The sequence below is a fragment of the Vidua macroura genome, chromosome 8 (genome assembly GCF_024509145.1).
Source record: "Vidua macroura isolate BioBank_ID:100142 chromosome 8, ASM2450914v1, whole genome shotgun sequence".
NCBI lineage: Eukaryota > Metazoa > Chordata > Aves > Passeriformes > Viduidae > Vidua > Vidua macroura.
This window is the reverse complement of record NC_071578.1, coordinates 13,850,761-13,868,878: the sequence shown is the minus strand read 5'-3', so window position 1 is coordinate 13,868,878 and position 18,118 is coordinate 13,850,761. Positions and strand designations below refer to the sequence as shown.

The 18,118-nt window shown below is 40.2% G+C and overlaps 1 protein-coding gene across 4 annotated transcripts in view; it reads left to right on the top strand.

Annotated features, from left to right (window-relative positions):
• Positions 1-18,118, top strand: part of ARMH3 (armadillo like helical domain containing 3) — a 123,627-nt gene that overhangs the window by 7,621 nt on the left and 97,888 nt on the right. For all 4 annotated transcript variants that reach the window (XM_053983309.1, XM_053983306.1, XM_053983308.1 and 1 more), the window contains exons 4-14: positions 86-232; positions 2,019-2,126; positions 2,981-3,073; positions 3,936-4,010; positions 4,654-4,740; positions 8,014-8,070; positions 9,075-9,118; positions 10,663-10,723; positions 11,682-11,728; positions 12,405-12,480; positions 15,065-15,158. In XM_053983309.1, the coding sequence (XP_053839284.1) occupies positions 86-232; positions 2,019-2,126; positions 2,981-3,073; positions 3,936-4,010; positions 4,654-4,740; positions 8,014-8,070; positions 9,075-9,118; positions 10,663-10,723; positions 11,682-11,728; positions 12,405-12,480; positions 15,065-15,158 (889 nt within the window). The remainder of the gene's footprint in view (positions 1-85; positions 233-2,018; positions 2,127-2,980; positions 3,074-3,935; positions 4,011-4,653; positions 4,741-8,013; positions 8,071-9,074; positions 9,119-10,662; positions 10,724-11,681; positions 11,729-12,404; positions 12,481-15,064; positions 15,159-18,118) is intronic.

Below are 18,118 nucleotides of genomic sequence, written 5' to 3'. Positions count from 1 at the left end.
AGTGGCAGACAGTCAGTGCAAGGACTTCTGTTTCTAAGGTGCTGGTGATGGTATAATGTGCATGGACTGCTTCTTAACCTGACAGGTCAACCTGGAGTATCTAGAAGGCAAGCTGGAGGCTCTGGATGGGGAAGAATTAATGAAGATAAAAGATAACATCAACTGCTTGTTTCAGCATTGCATCCAGGCCCTGGGTGAGGAGCACCCAATCAGAGTGGTGAATGCATTACAGGTACCACGCTGGGAGGCAGGGAATGCTGTCCTTCTTCTTCTTCTCATGAGATGTATTTGCTGCTGGTATCAAACACCTTATGCTTGTTTCTTTGTTACTGAGAAATTATGTCTGCAGAGCAGTGGCTACTTGTCTGTGGAGGTTCCAAACATTCATAGTCTCTTTACTCTTGGCACAGCAATAGATGGTTTCAGAATTCAGGAGGATCTGATGATGGAGGGTGAAGTGGATGGCAGTGAGGAAACAAAGGAGCTTGTTCACATTGCAGGCTGTCAGTTTGAGGGTCTCAAAAGTCCTTGGGCTGTGTAGCTTTGTGTTTTACTTTCACCTCTTCTCCCTTAGTTCAGCTTCCTTTTTCAATTTCCATATGGGTCAAAAAAGAAATAAAGCTCTGGAGAAGTTAGTGTGAAATTTACGCAGGAAATTGCCTCAGCTGGACACTTCCTAATTGGAAGCTGTGAAGAATTATCACTCAGACTTCATAGCCATTTTTATGCAGGTTGTTCCTTACCAAAGCTCTGCTGTTCCATATCTAGTGTGGGAGACTCCCCTCAGTCTTGATATTTGATGTTACTAGTTCACAAGCTGATTCTCACAGTTTGGTGAATGCATTTGTTTTAGGAGTATGCAGAATGCATTTCAGCTTTAGGAGTACAGGATATGAAATTCAGGTTTGAAGAAATCATCTGTAGGAGACTTTGGACCAGCAGTGAGCTGGGGAAAGTTGATTTAAAACAGAATATCTACATCTCTGATGCACAATCTTGCATTGTTTTATTGTTATTTTTAGAATTAGTTTGAAAAGGTGCTACTAAAATTGTAGTTATAGCTATACAGACAGCTTAGACCAGCCCCGAATTCTTAAACTTGTATCAAGACTCTTGGAAGAACTTAGGGCAGGTCACAAGAATCCTGCTGTGTGCGTGTAAATAGGAACAGGTAACACATCCTGAGCTCAAATTGGGAGAGTGTTCCCTTAATAAGACTATTTTAATGTGGAAAGTGATCCTGAAGCCAAAACTTACTTAAGCAATCCTTTTTTTGATTGCATGATGACTAAAGGTATGTTTAGCCCAGTATCTGTTTCTGACAGTAACCAAAAAAAGGATGTCTACTTTACCTTTTTGCTTTTGTGTGGTTCTAGAGGTCTGCTAATTCCATCAGGTCTGTTTTGTCTCCAGCTTTACCTGTGAAACTAATTATCTCTCACTGGTGAATTTAAGCTGGAATCTAAAACTGCAGTGGTTGTATTCCTGCTCATTCCCTTCTTCACAGGCCTGAGAGGTGCCTGGTGACAAAAGTCACCCCAGACATTTCTGTCTCTTAGGACAAATGAGTAATTTGCTGCCCATAAATTTTCCAGAGAGTCTGCTGGAAGCATAGTGTGCTGATACCTGTGTATCTTGAAGAACTTGGAATGAAGCAGTAATTAAGCTGCCTGATAGACGTGGAGACTTTTTTTGTGGGAAGATTGGTTCTTCTTGTTGACAAAGACAGTTTATTGGTCCAAATTGGTATAGCAATGTGGTAATCAAACAGAAATTGGTGCTCAAACAAGAAAAATATGGACAAATATATTCTTCTCCAGTTTGTACATGTTTTCAGCATCCAAGATCCCTTTTAGAAATGACAGAGCTGGAGGAGAGGTCAGACAAAATGTATGGCTTCCAGGCTGGTGGTATTAATTTCAGTATCTGCCAGTGCTAGGAGGGGATCATGCAGTGGGTTTTGCTATTGAGTTGGAGGTGTTGCTTTACATCTCACCTTCTGTTTTTTCCCTTTGCAGACTTTGTGTGCATTAATTCGGGGTGTCCATCAGAAGAACAAATCCACTTCTGGATTTGACATCATCAACATGCTTGTGGGTTTTGACAAGGCAGAGCTATGTATGAAGGTGAGGCCCTGGCAATGTAGAGAAGCAGTTTGCACAGCAGCTGTGTTGCAAGGGCAGTGAGTGTAAATGGGTGTGTGCCCCCAGGCAGCAGCTTTTGGGGGAGATATTCAAGCCACTTACTAAAAGTAGCTGTCCTGAAGTTCTGTACCTGCCAGTAGCACAGACATTTGGGGTCCCTGGGTTGGTTAGTAATATAACAGCACATTCTTTTTCTTTAGTTCCACACTGTGTAGTCACTGTTGTTGAGAAACCTTAAAGCCAGAAAAGGCTGTCACAGGCAACCACAACTTAGTATTGAACCTCAAATCTTTTTCTTTATCTGAGAGTCATACCCTGTGTTCTCACACTCAGTCAGCACATGTACTGTTTTAAACGTACTTGATGCTCTTCACTGTAAAGATGTTGAGTTTGAGAAATGACAAAGTAACCAGTGATAAAGCTGAATTCTTGTTGTATCTTTCATCTCTTTACAAGAGTAGCAATTTTTCTTCTCTATACAAACTGTAGTATGTTTGAGGAAAACATTAAGTAGTAGTTTGCCTATCAGATTTTTAATTATAACTTATATATGTATTGTTAATTAGAGGTATGCGACTGCATCTAGAGAAAACTCATGGAAAATGATAATGATGTTCTACCAGTAGTCATTAAGCTGTAGTTAACACAAATAGTGTTGAGAAGCAATAATATGAATATGGCCTGTGTAGCAGTAGTAATGGCTCAATTATTTATTCTGGAATAGCATGGTTTTATATTGATGCTCTGCTACTTGAATCTTACAGAAAGCTTTATATAAAAAAGACTTCAAATAATTTAAAATACTACTTTTAAATAATGTGAGTGTTGTTGTTTAGAATCTGATGGAGAGCTTGGACTCCCTCCTCTGTGCAGAAGGTTCTGAAAGCCTCAAAAGCTTGTGTCTGAAGCTACTTCTCTGCTTGGTGACGGTAAGTAATTAACAGCTGTGCAATAACTTAAAGGCTTACATGAGCCACATCTGAGGGATGGAACTGTTTCGAAACTTGAGCAGAATGCTGCAGTGTGAAGCTTAAGGAGGAGAAAGAAATGGTGAATGAGAGCAAGCGTCAGTGCAGAATATGCATGATGGCTCTAACCATGATGCCAATGCAGACTAGCAGACACTTTTCATCCTGTTAGATAGGTGCCAAACGGGGCTAAAGGGGAGAGGCAGGAGGAAGTATCAGTTGGATTCACAGGTGCGGGTTTTTTTAAGGAAAAAGCTACTTAAGAAGTCTCAGATAAATGAAAAGGAAGGGAGAAGGATTGAGGAAAGAGAGAAAGTGTGGAGTAGACCAGAATGGTGAGGATGTGAAGAATGAGGAAGTTGTAATAAATTGACTCTTACTGGCTTTTGGAGATGGTCAACTGTTAATTATTTTGACTGTGATAGGAGATAATTGTGAGTGGTGGAGATCTTCATTGCCCTGTTCATGATGGGAAGGTTCTCAGTGGAGCATATTGCCCTGTTTTTCATTCTCTGCCTCCTATGTAGAGCCTGCAACAGCTGATGGCTGTTGTCATTCATGCAGCTGTGTAAAATACCAACGTGTGGAGGAATGGGGGAGCTCTTAGTCCGTGGGTAGTGCTTCTTGGCAGAGAGAGGGCTGGGAGGCAGGACAGATTTCTTTTACTTCATGTCTAGCTAGTCACACCTTGACTTGCTAAGTGTGAGATTCTGAATAAATGTGTCCATCTGGAAGGAAAACTCTTCTGTTCCCAATGTGTGCCAGAGGCTACAGCGTTGGTGGAGGTTTCGGATGAGATTTTAAAACTTGTGTTTGTACTCAGGTGACAGATAACATTAGCCAGAACACCATCCTGGAGTATGTGATGATTAACAGCATATTTGAAGCTATTTTACAGGTAAGGGTTCTTGCTTCTACTGTGGGGGCTCTTCCATAGTGAGAACTTTCAGTAACGTGTTTGCTTTTCCAGCTTTTTCAGTGCGATGTAGTTCACCGGCACTGGCTTCCATTCATAGCTCAGTCGTACATATATTTTGTATGTTCTCTCCCCTTTACTCTAATCTGCTGTTTTTAGTCACTACTATTTAAAGTATTTTCACTTGAGATATTTCTGCACAGTTAGAATCTGAACAGATTTCTGGGCTAATTTCACACAGAATTTCTTTACTGGAGAAACTGTTTTTCAAAAGGTAGTGTGGATATATTTTTTTCTGCTCTTGGATAAATTATACTTTTTTCAGTGGAACTGAGCCTTGGAGAAACCCAGAACGCTTGCACAGTTTATGATGAGATACTATACAATGCTGTTGTGAAATATATTTGCCCTTTATGCCCTGAAAGCCTATGTGCATCCTTTCTGTGATAAATGAGCTTCTCTGTGTGCAGAACTTCCTTGAGGCACTGACACTCCCTTCACCCTAAATATCCTCTTTCAAATAGGACATAATTTGCTCTTACACATACATTGCATGGCTATGCTCTGAGTCACTGCAAGCTTCCTGAAGCAGGCCTGAACAGAACAGTGTGATTGTTTATTCCAGATCCTGTCCAGCCCTCTTAGTCGCAGGGAACACGGATATGATGCCGTTGTCCTTCTGGCCTTGCTGGTCAACTACAGAAAGTATGAGGTAGGTGTAGAAACATCACTTCTCTCTACTTTATTAATTTAGAGTGGCCTCTGGATTATGAAGGCAGCACACAGTACAGTTTCTAGCAGTGCACACTGTAGGATCAGGGCATCAGCACGGAGCAGGAGAAGCTTTGCAAGGCAGCCCTGTTGTGCTCCCTATGTCTGTCTCTGATGTATGTGTATAATCAAATGTGTATGATATTCCTACAGCTCGTTCTGTGCCAGCATGAAAGAAACTACCTAGGGAATTTGCATTTCCTTTGTGGAAATAGTCTGAGGAAGGTCCTTTTGGAAGAGTTGCTGTTGTGCCAAACTGCATGTCTGCTTCTGTGTGTGTGAGTGTGTGTGTGGTATATATAATTTCCAAAGTAAAATGAGCTGTCAGTCATCCTGGGCTTCAGACTGAATTTGTGATTCAGGACCTGACTGAGTGAAAGAGCACAGATCCTCAGAAGAGATGGTGAAGCTGTGACCAAAGAATGAACTGAAACATCACAGCTAGTAGTTCCAAGAGAACTCTCTCTCTGTCTCTCTGATGGATTCCTTTTTGAAGAACTTTATTCATCATCCTTTTTATGTTTATGGTATATTCCCATTTTTTTCCATTATTCATCAGCTTGGAAAAAAACCAAAACATTTCAGATGTCAGAACAACACCTAATGTTGGCTTTTCTTTGTATGAGGCACGATGCTTTAATGATCAGGGATTTTTTCCTTCATAAATAGGAATATCTTAATATGCTTCATTAGGCAGCAAATAGGAAAGTTCTGGAATAACTCACCCTTCAACAGAATTGCTAGGAGGGAGCAGACTTCAAAACCTATCTGGTTTTATAATAGATCTTGTTCTGAATTATGAATTGACCTAGAGAATATGCAAGGACAGGAACTACACTTGGTGTCAAAGTAATGCCTGTCAATTTCTTATTCCTGTCAATGATGTCAGAATCATGAATTGCAGATTTTCTTCTTTTTGTGCTGTGCATGGAACAGGAACATGGAGTTTGATTTCAGTACATGGCTATGAGGGAAAAGTGTTGGGAATTATATGTAAGTGGGGTTACTTAGGAAGGCGGACTGGGAAGACCAGAGGTCTCATTGCAACATTCAGACAAATAGTGGAGAGCTGTGTAATCCCATTCCTGAGGCATGGATCCCTGTGGACTGCAGTTTATGTCCTTTGTAAGGTAGAATGCTGTGAGTGCAGGAGACTTGTCCTTGGCTTTCTAGGGAGTATTGAGTTGGGGTTGAGTGCTTTGGAGAGTTCTCTTTGAGATGTCCTGAAACTGGGCACTCTCAAGGAAGTTGTGCTGATGTTTGAATTCAAAGTGCAATCCATACAGTCCAGCTGAAGCAGACGTGTAGCAAGGGGAACTTCAGCTCAAGCAGCTCCTCTGGCAAGGCTGAAAGCTACTCCCAGAAGGGTTTTATGTGACAACTGCCCAACACTGCCCTTTGTAGCAGTGCTACAAGCCAAGCCTCCAGTAATGCAGCCATAATCTTTGTCCTTGAGTAGCTGCTTTCATTTGCTGTTCTTTGTCCCTTAGAGTCAGTATGGTGGTTGTCTGGTTGTCAGTGAATTGTAGCACACTTTGATGCCTCAGGTGCTCTGGAGTTCTCTTTTTAGTTAACTGTGGTGCAGCTGAAAGGTTCTCTTTTGGTCTGGACTCCATTGGTTATGTTTCTAGCTGTTTAAGAAAATCTAATAAGGCTCAGAATTCATTAGCTGACTATGATTTTGTGTGTGTTTTTAGTGTAAATACCAGTATGTTTTACATTAGGATGTTCTTTTGTATTTTTGGGATGGGAATTTTGTAATACCTCAAATTCCTTGGAGAGTCTCTCTCCATGTTGTCATTAGTTGTGTTGATAAGATCTTGGCTTGCTTATTAACTTCTGTTCTAGGGATTTACATGTGTTTATTTGGAACCTTTAAAGGGATGCCCCTGATTGAAATCCTAATAATTTTCAGGAGTTGTTCCAACTATATACTTATCTAAGCCATCAGCTATATTTTCTTTTTTTTTTTTTTTTTTTTTAATACTAGTCCTGATTTCAGAGAAAATACTTTTGCATTGATACTGTGAGAAAGAAAATGCTTTGGGAAAAAGTATTTATTTGATCATTTTCCCAGTGTTTTAAGGGATGGCTGATAGGATAGCAAGTTAAAACATAAAATCAAGTAGTGACTTTTGAATACGTACTCATTGATAACATCTAGGCAGAAGTTTGTTTGCATCATGTCCAACCTGCTAGGATTCCATTGTATCTTTTGTTAGAGCTGAAAGAAATTAGGTAAAATGTGGGGTTTTCCCTTTGTGTGCTTGTCTGGCAGTGTATAGTCTTTCCAACAGCCCTTCCTGTCCAGTTTTGTGCACTTGCCTCTCCATGGAATAGACAACTATAGGTGCTGAAAGACACAGCTTTGGAGAATCAGAAAGTTCATGTGTTTTTCTTTTTTTTTTTTTTTTTTCCCAAAGATCTTGCATAACTCAAATTATTTAAAAAAAAAAATCTCTTTAACAAAAAAGTAATTATTCAAGCTCCAATTCCCTGCAAAATGACCTGCCTGCAGATGAGACTTTTCTTCTGTGTCTTGATTCAAAATCAACTTGTTTAGTTTTGCACTGACATATATAAACCGGGGAAAATGTGCATTGCTAATCTGAAATGCTCCTGAAATTATTAGCATTTGTCTTTATAGATGAAGCCTCTGTGCTTTCTTCAGCTAAATTCAAGACATTTATATTCTCTAGAGACTTCCAGCTCTTAGTGGTGTAAGCAAAGTGTTGCTCTCTAACCCTGCAGCAGATGAGTCTAGAATGTTGTCCTGCCTTCCTGGGTGCTGCTTTAAGCAATCTTTGCAGGGTGTTGCAGAAGGGAGATAGCAGAGCACTAATGCTGCATCCAGCTTCACTGCCTGTTCCTGCTGCAAAACTGTGTGTGTGTCACAGATAACAGGCTTGCAGCATGGCTGCTCCACTTTGCAGACTGACAGATGAGCTGGTGGAGGGACAGAAACTCCCTCCTCTTCTCAATAAAATCAGGAGACTGCCTGGCTGAGCCAATAAGGGGAACATGTCCCTGGCCTAGTGGTCTTAGCATGTGCTGTGACTGCTTATTTGTGTGTATTCTGTTTTATGGGACAGTGTGACAAAGATTCTTCCCAGGTGGTTGTGTAAACTTGGAAACATAATAGTGGGTTTTTTTCCTCTGAAGGCTGACCTTAAAACCATTTTTTCTTTCTTCTTTTTCGCTGCACCTTGAGCAGTCAGTGAATCCGTACATTGTGAAGCTGTCCATTGTGGATGATGAGGCCACACTCAATGTGAGTACTTGGCTTGATTCCTCTGTGCTGCTAGAAGTACTCTTTCACATGAAGTGTAGGGTAATGGATGCCAGCATGGTGTGTGGTAGCAATCAGGTCTCAGAACAGTGCTGCTCTAAGGAGCACCAGTGCAGTGGCTCTTCAGCCCTAACTGCACTCTTGCAATAGGTTAGGCAGCTCATGATTTGGACAGTTTGATCACCAGTTAAATGGTGGGGGTGGTTAGAAAGCTAGCTAGCAAGGAACATGCTAAAGTTGATCTATTATTCATTCATGAACTATCTGTACACTATTTGCTGTCATGTGCCAAAGATGATAGGATGATACATGCCAAAGGGAATCTCATTTCCCGTGCTGTGTCACTTGATTTTACCAGTCCACAAATCAATTCTTATAACTCAGCAGAAGCTCGTAACTGAGTCAAGAGTCCTGCAATATAACAGTATACTGTTGTAGCCACAGTCTGCGTTTTTTATCCAGGCCTGGATTAAAATTGACAGCAGACTGAGTTATGTGAGTTCTGGACTTGGAAGCTGCTCTTTAGGCATGAAGTAAAAAGCACCCTCCATGCTAAATAAAGGGTGAGAACTGTTAGTAGTTCTGTAATGGTGGAAGCTGTTTGCAAGAAGTCAAAGGTTATTAGTGCCTATGACTCTTTATTTTGAATTTTTGGATGTCCTTCCTCTGACACCAACTTCTTTCTAAATTTCTTGATTCTTTACTGAGGCTTCTTGAGTGAGAGCTCTATCTGGAGGTCCAAGGAGATTAAACGTTTTCTGTTTAATTTAGTAATTAGATAAATAACTTTCAATTTTGTTGTCTGGGTTTTTGTGTTATAATGTTGTTGTATCGTAGCACATCTTAATAGTTCAAACAGCTTCAAGGGAAATTCTGCATAGCATGCTAGGTTATCTTGGAGGGGACAGCATTACTATGTGTGTTCAGTATGTGATTTTCTCCCTTGAGATTTTAATATGAAGTTTTTTTAAATGCTTTTTTTTCAGGGAATGGGACTTGTAATTGCCCAGGCTTTATCGGAATATAACAGGTAAAACCAAATTGTATCTTGGTTTTCAATACATGATAGTTATGGTACATTTTCACAATTTTTTTTTTTTTTATGTTAAAGCACTTGTTTGTCACCTGACAACCTTGATGCACGTGGAGAGGCAGGGAATAGTCTTATTCTTTGAGGTACTTTGCTTCAGTTGATGCAGTCATTGCAAGTCTCAGTGCATCTGTACCAGCTGGGCTGACGTGCTTCAGGAGAGATCTTGCTGTAGGGGAAGATATCCATTGTATGTTTTTACTGTTGTGGATTTTACCTCTGTATGAGCTGTGCATAAAATCTTAGTCACAAGTGAAGAGATAATAATTTGCTGACAACTTCTCTGTTGAAAAATTGATTTAGCTGTAGCACTATCTACAACAAACAAACAAATGTATCCAGGGCTGTCCACATGCCAGTTCAGAGACGATTAGGAGAGATGTAAACTCTTCCAAATGGTGGAAAGCAGTAACTACCGCTAAAGAAAGAGCCATAAAGTCAGCAGAAAGGGTAACATATTCTTAGCTTCTGCTTCATAAGTAGCAGCATAAAACATGTAAGCTTTCCTAAGAAGAAAGTGCTTTAGAAAAAGTTGGAAACTTACAGCAATTCCACCTAAGAAACTCAAGAATTTTTTTTGTGCAGTAGGATTCTCAAAATATACAGAAAAATGTTTTGATTAATTTGAAAGCCTGCTGTGATAGTTATGCAGGTGACTTGCAAAATCAGCAAATCATGTAGATGTATTTAACAGAGTAAATTATTAAAGTAAAGCAGAAAAAAACTTCACCCACCCAATTTCCTTTGTTCTGACAAAAGCTGTCTCAGAACATGGCCTGTTTTGCTTAGCTCATTCCTTCCCCCTTTCCCAAGAATTTAGGGTTGGTTTCTTGGCATGTTACATTGTGTGTGATCCTGTGTGACAGACAAAATAAATGGCTGTGTGAGCTTTGCTAGTCCCTTTGAGTGCCAGTTGAAGCAGTGTAGCTTAAATCTGAGGTACCCAACCTGTTTGTTGACTTCACTTGCTCTAGTTCCAGTCTCTTCACTTGCTCCAGGAAAGTGGGATCAAGCCATGAACCATAAAGGTCCATGTGGTTTCTGCTGGCCATTTCTGCTGGTTTCTTTCTGCACCCAGTTGGATGCTCAGTTCTGATTTTTTCTGTAGTGGATGATGAAATGAAACTGTTCTGTGGTTACTGACTCTGTGTGCTCATGTGGCTTATTACCGTTTGTCCAGTGCAGGACAAAATTTCTGAAGTCACTTGATCCCTTTCCTTCAGAGTTAGCCCAAACTGCTTGTGTCCTCTGTAACAGCACAAGCATTGTTCAAGTTTCACATCTTTCAGCAGCCTCACTTCAACTCTACACAATTTAGAAATATTTGAATAACCTTTATCTCTTCTTTTGGGAGTTCTTGAAAAAAAGTTCTTGAATGTTGAAGTTTCTTCCATCCTGTATTCTTGTCAAATAAGGGATTTAGGTGAAGTAACTCTGGTTCCATTTCTAACTCTGAAACTTCATCCTTATTCCTTTTTGTTCAGGCAATACAAAGATAAAGAAGAGGAGCATCAAACTGGTTTCTTCTCAGCCCTAACTAACATGGTAAGCAAGGAAATGGTGTTTTTCCATTCTTAAAAAGGTGCATTCATGCAAGTTCAGCAAGAGAGTGTTTCTAAAAAGTATGAGTTTGGAATGTCAGTTCTGGAGGTGGAGATGGATTGAACAAATCTAAACTAAATATAACTAAAATGGTTGTATTCTGAGGAGTGTGTTGTCTGGCTGGGAAAGCTCTTTCAAAGGAGGAGACCTCTACTCTTGTGTTGATAGCTGAAATTCTTTTCCTGCATCTTCTTCACGCTAGGTGACTTTATTTTAAAAACCACCCTACTTTAAACTTTTAATCATTTTTTTAACTCCTTAATCCTTTGAAACAGCCATGTATTTTTAAAAACTAGTTACTACTCTGGTGATGTAGTCTAAAACATAGATGCACATAGTCTGGTCTGTCACTAGTCTTTGAGGTTCTGTTTCTTTACTGTTTTGTTTCTCAAGCATGGATGCACTTTAGCTATGGAGTAAAGCTTGGATTCTGCAGTGGGCACTGTCTGCATTTTTTTAAGGGGTACCCTTCAGAAGAAGTTGTGAATTTCTTCCTTGTAAAGAGTATCCACTGTTTCCCTTGTTCAGTCTGGCTTTGCTTTAGTCAGAGATTTCATTGTATTCTGAGATCTAACTGACAGAAAAATTTCCTGTAGGTAAGGGTAGTTCAGTGTAGACAGCTCTCTGTCAGGAGTGACTTGGGTAAAACTGCAGCCACCCTGGGGCAAGCAGGTAGGAAACAATCTCTGTTGTCCTCTTACAAAATGGCAAACTAATCCAGGCTGGGATTCAGGATCCAGTCTTTTTTTTTTTTTTTTTTTCCTTGTTTTGATTTTGACAGAGATGAAGCGTTGGTCAGTGACAGTACAGCAAAATAAAATGTGTTTTTATCCATGTGTTGTCTCTTGCTGTCTAATAGCTTTCCCAAATTCCTGCTGTGCAATGCTCTCTCTTTCCATAGGTGGGCAGCATGTTCATAGCAGATGCTGATGAGAAGATCTCTGTCCAGTAAGTGCACAGATGTTATTTACACAATGGAGTGGTCGGTGCCATCCGTTCCCTCGCGGAGCTATTTAATGTCACAAAGCAAACTAGAGGAGCAGGTTCTTCTGTCGCTAAAATGGTACCACACCCTGCAAACTGTGGATTTGCCCTTCCATGAGAAGGGTACAGCAGGAGGAGACACAGCTGAATTGCTTGTAATGAAGTCTATAAAAAAAACTCCAGTGGTTTTTATGAGGTATTTATGACATATAATAGGTGTATCAGAGGTGGCACATGGGAAGCAAAGGTTCATGCACTCTGGCCCTCCCAAAATATTTTCTAAATTAAGGGGGCAAGTGATAAATATGAGGGATTTTAGTGTCTTTAGGACCCTCTGCTCTTAAAAGAGAGGACTTTAAATGGAAAACACTGAGCAACTAGGGACACCTTCAGTGGGAAGGCAACAAAGATTATGGATGTGCTCTAAAAATAGCTGTTTTTATGGATTGCTACTACTGTTAGTTAGTTAGTTAGTAGTACTGTTATTAGTACTATTAATAGTTGGAAGAACAACTGGATTGCAGAGGCAGTTTTCCATAGTTGAAAAAAACTTCTTTTTTCAGATAGGCTATGCTTCTGAAAAACTTGTCTCCTGGTATTGTGATCACTAACTGTGCCTTTGTCTGTATCCTTCCCACAGAACAAATGAAGCAATCCTTCTAGCCCTTTATGAAGCTGTTCACTTAAACAGGAATTTCATCACAGTTCTGGCACAAGTGAGTTTCAGTGGAATGTTTCCCCATTTCTTTGTAGTGGATGTCTTTGAAATCAGAGAGCCAGAAATGGAATTGGTGAAAATATACTTTCTTTTTTTTTCCCCCTTATGTACTTGTTATAGGATCAGCATGAAAGAGCAGAAGCAGGCCAGGGCCAGGGAAGAATTTTTATGAAATACTTCCTGCCTTGACAATAAATGAGTAGAGCTTTGAGGTCACAGTTCATGTTGGAATGAATAATAATAATTTTTGCCACTAAATGGAAAGGGCTGCATGGAATGCCTTCTCTGCCCTATTGATAGTCCAGTTAGGGGGAGAATGGAGTGAGCAAAGCAATTGCTGTAGCTTTCAGAGCAAATCACAGTTTTGTTAAGTTAGGGTTGAGAGAAAGAGGCTGATCCAATTCCCAAATTGGATGGCTTGTCCTGTATGTGTGTGCATGGACTGCGTGTTGTTGTCTGTTTGGGTATTCTTCACTTAGGAACTAATTGACAGGTGATGTTGTTTCAAATACTATTTCATGTTCAGACTTCCTTGAAGGGCCCAGCCTCTTTGGCATGAGAACCAGTTGTTGGAGCACAGCACTTGTCCTTGGGCTCCTTATGGTGGAGAAACAGCCTTCTGAGAGGCTGCTCTGATCACAAGTCTCGGGATGCTTTTCTAAACGCTGTGTGAGTTTGGAGAGGTGATTGCTGCTGTGAGGCAGATAATGAGCCTGTCTGATGCAGTGATTGTGCTGAAAGGGTAGCCTGATGTGTTTAGGAAGACCTTCAGGTTCAGGCTTTTAATTTTGGTCTCTAGGTACTGCTTGTAATCTATGAGAAAAACAACATCAACAAAACAGTTTGTTCAAGTCCTCAGAGTGCAGCCATAGATCTCAGGCTAGACACTTGGCATGACAGAGGAGACCTCTGGGGACTCCTGACAGTAGTGCTGATGGAAGAGGTCCCATAAGTAGATCTGCAGCCTCTGAAGAAAGCTTCTGTTTCATGGATTTGCTGAAGTTCCCTGCTTGTCTTTTCCCTGGCTATTCATTCCTACCACTTCTCAGAGATTTCTGCTCTTTCAGTTTTGTGTAATACCAACTCAGGCCTTTCTGTGGTCAAGATATTCCTGAGGGAAGAGAGGCATTTGGCAGGGAAAAGAGCAGAGCAGAAAAAGATCAGATAGAGTAAAAGTTCTTAAAAATAAAATGATAGACTAGTTACTTGTGAAAGAAGTTGAAGCAGCCACTGATCAGTGGGTTGAATTGGAGAACTGATACTCTTGGGTGGATTGTCTGTAATGCTTCATTTAAGAGAGGGCAAGGTAGGTCATGTCATGTTGAAAAAACCTCATAAAAGCTGATGAATGCTCTTGCCTAAGCTGGTGTCCATTGCTTGGTGCTGCATGAATGGCTTCCTGCTGCTGTGTGGCACGTGGGAAGAGCAGGGATTCAGTTGTGTGGGTATCTGGAGTGTTAAGTGTGCGCTCACCAGCTGTGGGTGCTCAGGTTTGCTGCTGGGTGGCACTCTTGTCTCTCAACTGCCAGTCAGTGTTCTGGAGAAACAAGGTAAGCCCCCAAAACCTGTCTAAGGAAATCTGGCTTATGTAAGACTTCCAGTGAAAAATTGTGTTTTAAGTGTAAGTTGGTAGCTGTAGGGATGTAAATTGTTTTTGAGTTGTAGTATGTATATGTGTGCTTCCCATAAAATATATGCATTTATAGTTGTTCATAGAATTAGATGTTCAAAGGCAGTGTGAAGGATATCCACTTGTGAAAAATCCTGTGGAACTAACTAACATCAAATCAGCAGTTCTGTATCTTCCTTTTATTTTGAAATTGTGATGATATATTAAGGCAGATGATACATTTATGTAAAACTTGCCCTATGAAATGGACACTGCTTGGCAGCCAGACTCAAAAATAGCATGGCAGATTGCCTACGCTCTCACCAGTGTGGATGGGTCCGGAAGCTTGCAAAGAGTGAAGTCAAAGCAGTAATTAGGCAGGCAACTATTAGCAAAGATGAAATGGGGAGAGTGACTGGCTGATGGAAGCTGAGAGGATCAATAATGATAGTATTATTTATGTTATGCACTGTTTTCCTGCAGTGTCTTTCCTGCAGGGCTTTACAGTGAGACAGGAAAGTAATAAATTGCCATTATGTTTGAATATGAACAGGTGGGGGGCAGGAGCAAGGAGAATTTGCTCTTAGAAATAGACGTAAAAGGATCATGGGGGAAGACTTCAAATGCACTTCCTTGGGTTGTTTCAGGGGGAGTTAGAAGCTATTAACATTGTAGGCTTTTGCAAATCTTCTCCCATTCTACATTAGGGAAGGGGATTTTTTCTGTCTGCTGGGGAGAGCCACCACTTTCTGATGTATTTTTGTGTTTTGTGGAGTAGAGAAATTGATGTACGGTTTAATCGTTAGACATCCAAGGTCAGGAGCCACGGCCTGGCTCTTTGGAGAAGAGGTTGAAGTTTCTTGAGACTTCTTTAGTCATGTCCAATGTGCAAGAGCATGGAACAGTACAAGTAGGGTCTGTGTTTCTAGTGCCTGGGGAAGCAGTTGACCTGTGCATTTGTGTTTTCTCTTAGAGCCATCCTGAAATGGGCTTGATGACATCACCAATGAGCCCAGTTCCAACGACACCTGTCACTCCACTTGGAACCACCCCGCCTTCTTCAGATGGTAAAAATGCAATGATCTCCTGAGGAAAAATAATTTAAAACTGTTAAATAACTAGCAAACTATTTTCTAGAGATTGCAACTAATGAGGTCTGTCTGGAGCGGATGTAACTCGGTGGTCTCTTCCTGGAGTAATATGCCTTGCTAAACATAGCAAGGTTCTTTGACTCAAATTTATTTTTATTTTGCCTTGTGTATTGCTCAATTAAATTATGCTGATATTCCTTCTGAAAATAGTACTGCCCCAATATTTGCATGAAAGTACACCCAGCCATTAGTTATTCTGTGTAGGCTTTTACTTACGAATATTTCTAGTGTTAGGTCCTTTGCCTGGGATTATTTGTCATTGGAACAGATTTACAGAGAATCGCTGTGGATTCCTGCTTCTTGTTAATTCACTTGTCCTTGGCTTTGAATTAATTGGGATTTGAATTCAGTCTGGGTGTGGAAGTATTCCTCTCTCTTATTATTGCCTTCTCTTTGATAGGCTTTGTAAAGGACTGCTTAACCTGAGATCTCTTTTCTAAATGAGATGTTATGTGTCCACATAAATATGCTTTGAAATCATCTATAATAAAACCCTTTCATTTTAAGGTATGGATAGATATAGCCTAGTTGAAGAGAAGAAAAGAAATGGCTGTTTTCATGTACTTTAATGGCATCTGAGCTGAGGAGTGTTTAATGAAGGAACAGACTCAATTTGAATAGAGCACAGTTTGGAAATATTTCTGGGGAAAAGCAGCCTGGGTTACTCAGTTATATCAGCTATTCAGGTCATTTGATACCCTAGTTAAGGATGATCCTCCTCATGGATGAATTCTATCTGGTTGCCATGGATAACAAAAGCTTCAGATAAAAAGTCCCCTATGTCTCTGTGTGCATATAACATAAAATGTGGAGGGATGGGCATTTTGTGGGCTTCTGTTCAACATGTTCATTGCAAATCCATCCACCCCCACACCATATTACACAACTGACAGAATTTGTGCTTACCTACGTCTACAGCTTGCTTGCACTTTTTTTTCTTTATTTTTTCATTTACCACAAGACAAAACAAAATCAAAACAAAACCTCCATCCTGCTTTCAGCAGAGGCAGTGATCTTGAGAAGTTTGAGGCTTCTTGTGGCTTGTACAGTTACTAAATTTAAGAAAAGGATCTGATCTTTATGTGCAGCAATTGCATTGGGAAGCTTGCTTTATTTTTATCTGCTTATTGCTTGTTGATCCCTACAGTGTGATTATTTTTTGTGGCCCTTGGCTTGGTTTGGTTTGGTGGTGCTTGAGTACTGCTGTTTTAAAAATTTGTCAGAATTTTTCACGTTTACTAAGATCTTGCAACTCAGCTGTAAAATTTGCCTATGGCTGCCAGTTAGCAAGAGGCCTTTTGACTTTGGAATGATAAGATTGCTTTCTCTTTACTGCACTAAAAAATGTGTAGTTGAACTGTTTTGAAGTTATGTTAACGTGTAGAAATCCATCTGTGAATTTCAGGTGCTTTTCTTTTATGATGTCTGGGATAAAAAAAGTGTTCATATTCTGGTTGGAAATTTCTCTGACTTTTAACCTATAGTGTAAATTAAGACCTTGTAAAGTTTCAAAATGTGTGTTAAAAAAGGTCTGTATCATGAGCCAGGATAAGCAGTAATGTGGGCTTCAGAGTGATTTCTTCCTTTTTTTTTTTTTTTTTTTTGAGAAATGAGGCTTTTGCTAGAAACTGTTTATCTATAATATGTAAATCAAGTGTGCCTGTCACCATAGTTATCTAAATGTCAGTTTGCTTACTGTTGTTAAATATTCATTCACTACGTTCATTGTAACAGCTCAAGAGGGATCCACTGGGGATATAAATACATTTTTCAGACTTTGAGCTAAATCTTTGAGCTATTCATAATATTGGGAGTGAGAAAGCTTCCAGTCTCATTGCACAGACTTTGCCAACAGACATGGCACATTAGTAATGTGTCAGGAGCCCCAGGTCTTCAAGACTTAATGGACTAAACCAGCTCACGCCTGGGCATGTGCAACCTTTATAACCTAAAAGCCCCATTATGTTTTTTTTATGTGATTCAAACAGTGAAGTTATATTGATCTATTTGACCTGCTGTTTCCAAGGGCTACAGTTTTGTATTGAAGGTGATTGTGTAATTCTGAGTTCTATGAGAACCTCTGCTGTACTCTGGGCCTCTCACTGCACAGTTTAAAGAATCCTGGGTTATTCTGGTGGCTTGGCTTGTCTCCTTCATCCTTCTCTGCCTGCCCTTGCCTCAGTTGAAGCCTTACTTGCCTTCATACAGGGTTATGAGATACAAGCCTTAAATTTTGAAAGGTGTTTTATATTAAAGCAGACTTTTCTCTGAACCATAATACAGTTGTGTACAGGATGAAATTATTTCCCCTCGGAGCCCGCAACCTAGTCATCCAGCAATCAGATGTAATTCCTCACTTCTTACAAGGTCCAGTCTCATGATAAATACCTTTTTCTTTCTTAAAAGGTGAGAAAAGCCTTGAGCATTCCTGAGGATAGGCAGAAAAGAGATGAGATAATACTTAAGAATTGTGTACTAGTGGTCTGCAAATCTGTTTCTAGTGCAAAAGGAGCTCTGTCTTAGGCTGTCTTTATAGCATGAGAAGAGAGGGACTTCAGTCAATCATAATTCAAGCCATCTATGACCTCCTGAATGTGAGAACCTGTGCATTTCACCCCCTAGGCAGCCAGAACAGTCATGTTCTTGTCATGTCAGGACAGTTGCATAGAGCTGGAAAAGGTCTCCTTAACTCTGGAGCCTAGCGCCCTGTGCTTGCAGGCGTATCGTCATAAAATCCCTAGAATTTATCAAGCTCTGACTGAATCTGCTAAAATTGTTTCCCAATAATTTCTGTTTGGGGGCAGTTTCAGCATCTTGTTCCTTGGCTAGAAGTATTCAACTTTGCAACCTGGGTTTCTTGTGAATTCATACCCATT